The 5,146-nt window shown below is 39.8% G+C and overlaps 1 protein-coding gene across 5 annotated transcripts in view; it reads left to right on the top strand.

Moving 5' to 3' along the window:
• Positions 1 to 5,146, top strand: part of RANBP3 (RAN binding protein 3) — a 41,512-nt gene that overhangs the window by 26,789 nt on the left and 9,577 nt on the right. For all 5 annotated transcript variants that reach the window (XM_017739793.1, XM_017739798.1, XM_017739788.1 and 2 more), the window contains 3 exons: positions 1,598 to 1,717; positions 2,280 to 2,383; positions 4,678 to 4,756. In XM_017739793.1, coding sequence (XP_017595282.1) covers positions 1,598 to 1,717; positions 2,280 to 2,383; positions 4,678 to 4,756 — 303 coding nt within the window. The remainder of the gene's footprint in view (positions 1 to 1,597; positions 1,718 to 2,279; positions 2,384 to 4,677; positions 4,757 to 5,146) is intronic.

Raw genomic sequence — 5,146 nt, forward strand, 5'->3', positions numbered from 1 at the left:
CTGATGGTCAGCAAATGCAAAATTCTGTACCGAGGGTGAGAGAACCCATGTGTCACAAGGACTGCAGAAGGACTGGCTAGAAAGCAGCTGTGCAGGCAAGTCTTGGGGATCCTGATACTGCATGGAAAGTGTTGAGACAAGTTCTCACATGCAGAATTTATTCGCAGATCTATAGCTGATAATATTGCTTCTAAGGGTGACAGTTATTTTTATGTTGGAGGAAGGGAAATCAAAAAGGGAAAGAAAAGGGAAAACTTCACATTGGCCAGCCATAAAGACTAGTAATGGGTTCCCTAGACAGGCATCTTCCCCCTGAGTGTCCTCTCCAGTGGAGCAGGTGGTACCCCCGATGTTCTTCCCATAGTAACTATATAGTTTTCTTCAGAGTATGCTCAGACTTCCTGTGGTTTTGGGGTTCTTTTCTGCTTATGGTGCTGTTGATGCTGATGGGAGTGTGCTTTGCTGAGGGGCAACTTCTGTATATGGATCACTTGTGAGGCTTTGTGTGTGTGTGTAGTGTTGGGTCTTCCCATCAGTGTCAAAAGCTATGGGGTAGGAAGTTAGGACAGAAGCGGAAGGGAGTGATTCCCCTGCAGGTTGCAATTGCTTTCCAACACTACTTGAAGGGTTTGTAAGTGCAGGGCTCTGAGTACAGTGGAACAAGAACTACAGTGTGGGAATATTCAGGAAAAGTGCCACCACAGCAGGTGCAGGAAGAGGTCACAAAGCCACTTGTGGAAGGCAGGTGGCAGAGGTGCAGAATAGAAAGTCCATAGCAGAACAAAAGGTTTAGGAGCCTTCAGATGCTGTGCAGCAGTGATGAACAATAGGTCTAACATGAATAAGTAGCATATCCTTTTATTGATTAAGGGAACTTATGGTCTGCTTTACTAAAACTGCAGCCATTAAGTTCAGGAAAGTGATCTTTCCCTTTTTGTGCCACTGGGGGATGGCATCAGGAATACCATATATAGTTTGGGGCTTGACAGTATATGAAAGACACTTAAAAATGACCGAGGGGACTAGAGGCTGGAGCTCAGGATGTGGGATGAAAGAATGAAAAAGCTGAGTATGTTCTTCTTGGACTAGGGCAGGGGAATTGGATTGTTTCCCTCAGCTCTCAAGTGGTAGGCGGCGGCAAGATAAGAATGAAATTAGGAAGTGTCTGTCAAACAGATGAGAAGCTGCAGGTGTGATGTGAAGGGGATTCCAGATGAGTTTTAGGACAAAGCTATCATACTTAGTGTAGTTGAACATTGAACCAGACTACCAAAATGTAAAACTGTCACATGTGGATTTTTTGAAACTTGATGTGAGATCTTGGGCAGTCGAATATATGTTTGAAGTTGATGCTGCTTTGAACACAGTTTGGACCAAATGGTTGTTAGAAATTCCCTTGAACCTTAACTATTCTGTGATTTGCTAAGAAAAACACTTAAACAACAACAGAGACATTATTTAAATGCAAAATGTGCCTTGTAGATCTGGAAGTGTTATTGGCTTGTCATTGTAAATTAGTGTGTGACTCACCTTGTTGTAAGGTGTTTTTATTTAGAGAAACTCAACTTCTTAGGCTACATTTTTTCCATTTCTTTAGGCAGCAGAATGTCAGAAAAAGGAGTCCAACAATACTTCAGATGATGACAGCTGTGAGAAGGCTGAACTAAATGCACAGCAAGCATTTGTGTTTGGGCAAAACTTAAGAGATAGAGTTAAGGTAAACACGTGTTTGTTCTCTTGACTAAGAGTTTATGAAGTACTGTGAAGCTACTATATGAAAAGGTTAAAACCTCCATGTATATATGTAAAATTAAAAGCTGTGAACACAGTGGAGTTGACTGTTCAATAAAATTAGTCTTCTGGACATTTAATAAATGAATTCTGTTAAGTAGCATAAGAAGCTTTTTCAAAAATAAATGCATCTACTGCAATCATAAGTAACAGCTAAAGCTCACTACAATGTAGTGTTTTCTCTTACCTTTTGGGTTAGAATTAAGTTGAAGTGTTGTCCTAAGATGCTTCCATGCAACCAAGACTTCACAGAAAAGATGGAAAAATGGGGCAGCCTGGGCTCAAACTTGTGCACAGAATAACTGAGTTGGATTGTTAGTACTCCTATTGAAGACAGGTTTGCACAGGTTTCCTAGCATAATAAAAGAAAGTGTAACATTGGGACATAGACTTACCTTGTTTTATTGTAGAAGGTATTTGTGGATGGAACTTTGTCTTTGGAAAGAATGAGTTGAAAAGCTATTGATACATACTTGTTCTTTTTCTAGCTAGGAGATGAAAGTGATGAAACTGCTGACGTGCAGAATGCTGGCCTTCTGACATCAGATACACCTTCTGCAACAAACTATTTTCTACAGTACATCAGTTCCAGGTGAGACTGCAGGGAAACCAATAGAACAGTTCTCCTTACTCTTTATTGAAAATTCTTTATGATTCTGCTCTTTATTGGATGCAGGGCTTAGACTGAGTCAGTGAGCACCCAGGCTTCTGAAGAATGAGATGGCAGTCTTCAGATCTTGGGGAATCCTCAATCATCTGGTCAAGGGAGATGCATTTGATACTATTTATTTGACCACATCCTCACCAAAACCTCTTCAGAGAACCAACAAGCATGAGATGAGAAGTCTTCTCATGAATGATTAGAAACAGTGATGGACTAAATTTGAGCTACCAGTAGAATCCTGTGGAGATCTGCACTGTATTTGTGTTGTTCAGTATGTTTCATATATGATATGGATAAAAGGAAGAGTAGTTAAAATTTTTTCATGATAGTAAGCTTTTCAGAGTAATGTAGAGGGCCTGTATGAATAAGTAGGAGCCTAACTGTGGGAGTATTTTGAAAGAACTTCTGATGAGGCAATAACATCAGAAGAAATGTGATGTATAGGTAAAGAGAGGCAGCCAGGAGAAAACTGCTAATCCTGTCTTATGTAGTGATGAGCTCTGAGCTGACAGCCTTCACTTGAGGCTGAGGTAGGGATACAGCTCTGTGAAAATGCTAGCTTCGTAGTGGTCAAAAAAATGAAGTAGTGTACAGAATGAGTAGAAAACAGAAGATACAGAGCTGTGAATTCAGGTAATAACTGGAAAAGCGTGAGAGGAAATCCCACCAAGAGTGATGATGTAGAGCAACATCTCTGCTCCTGGAGTAAGCTGAAGTTCAGATTATTTGAGGCCATGAAATAGTTGTAGGAAAAGCACCAATACATTCTTGCTTTGTCCTTACATTTAGCATTTTTAAGATCCTGTTGTTTACCATGCAGTGGGCAGTTTTGCAGTCCGATGAACTTTTGATGCTGAACTTTTCAGATGATGCACTGGAGAGGTAGAGAACACCTTTGCCCTCTTGATGCCAGGTCAATGTCTTTACAAGAGAGTGTCAGATTTGTTCAATCAGATTTGGCAGACAATAACTACTAATATGTGACCTTCAAATGCTGAAATACTTTTTTCGTATTTTCCAACTCACATGACATCTCCTGTAATTTCATTTGAGTGTTTACTTTGGGAGGATTTATTCATGGTGAGTCAATTTCCAGAAACCTAGTTTTGGACTTGTCTTAAAAAAAATAGTTTCTCTAAGGGGAGTTGGCTCTGATTTTCAGCTGAGATGGCAAAGCATTATGGTAATCAACTTGTAAAAGGAAACTCCTCCCTTCGTGTAACACTGTCAATTCTTTAAAAACTGTAAATGTGCTAGGTTGCATAGCAGATGCTGGTAGGCCACACTGGGTTCCCTGTCGGCATTTAGAGCTCAGAACTGTGGTATTTAATTCCCTTAGTAGGTAGAGCTGTCTTCCACTGAGGATCTCCTCTGTTCTAGGAATCCCCTTATTCAGAAGTAGCAACTCTACATGTACAGTTTAAAGGTTTGTTTGGTTTCACTTGAATCATGTTGATGTGAGTCCCCATTTTCCAAACTTGGTGAAATGCATGTAGGCTTGATTCAGAATGGTCTGCCTTTTGTATGTTCACTTCGTGAGCAAGCTGGTGTCTTAGAAAGGTGTGCCTGATGGAAAGGGACAGGAACAATAACTTGAGTCTGTAAAAGAATAAAACTGTTGTCCTTCCTAAATAGGATTTAAAATCTGTTAATAAAAATACTTAATGGGAGGAGGACGCTTATTCTATAAGGAAGAAGTAAAGGCTGATATTTGATTGTGAAACTTCGTGGAGAAGCTGTGGTATTGCAGCTAGTCTGATAAAAGGCATTACTTATCCCTGCTACCTTTGCTTCAGTTACGATATTGGAAGTGCTTTTGTTTCAGTTCTTTCCCTTTTTGAGAGAATTGGCCTAAAAATATGTAGTAGTTCAAGCTCTGTGCATGTAGAGTACTGTTTTAAAAAAAGCATGTTATATGATTAGACAATCAGCCCTCACTTAGCACTCAGCATTGCTTTGTATGTTATTAGTTATCTGAAGGGGAAGATTTTTACAGAGACAAAAGCATTTGTTGTCATTCTGAGAGAATTCTCGTTCTGTAGAACTAGAATGTGCTCTCGTGTTAAGTTGAATTAATTTTTACCTATGTTTGTGTCAATCAGTGCTTACTTCTTTAAAGCCAGTGACAATCACTCACTTTCTGAGGAATTTTATTAGTAGAAAATAAAAGAGGTATTATTTTCGGTCTTGTAAACCTGGTTTATTTCTTGGGTTTTTTTCAGTGTAGAGAACTCTACAAACAATGCAGATGCATCTAGCAACAAGTTTGTTTTTGGACAGAACATGAGTGAGCGAGTCCTAGTGAGTATCCACTATGTATATGTTGTAATTCTGCGAGCAGTTTGTTATGGATTCTCACTCAGGAATTTTGAGAGCCTTTAATTATACTTGTCACTTGAGTAGGGGGTTTTTTTCAGTGGTTCCCCTTGAAGGTAACTTACTTTGAGTGCAGCACAGGTAGTTCATTATGAGCTATTGTCTGCCCAGCAATACTCTCCAGGTTTTCTCTGCCAAACTCTGTCAATGTAAGGATATTCAGTGCCCTCTCTGTAGCACATGTGGTTCTTGTTCCCAAGCATTTTATGGCACAGCTTGTTGCTTTAAATGGCTATTGGAGTATAAATATTAGAGGGTATTTTATGCTTGTCCTCAAAATTGAGAGCAGTCCAGTTATGTGACTCCCCCCCCCTC

Source organism: Corvus brachyrhynchos, unplaced genomic scaffold, assembly GCF_000691975.1.
Source record: "Corvus brachyrhynchos isolate BGI_N302 unplaced genomic scaffold, ASM69197v1 scaffold130, whole genome shotgun sequence".
Taxonomy (NCBI): domain Eukaryota; kingdom Metazoa; phylum Chordata; class Aves; order Passeriformes; family Corvidae; genus Corvus; species Corvus brachyrhynchos.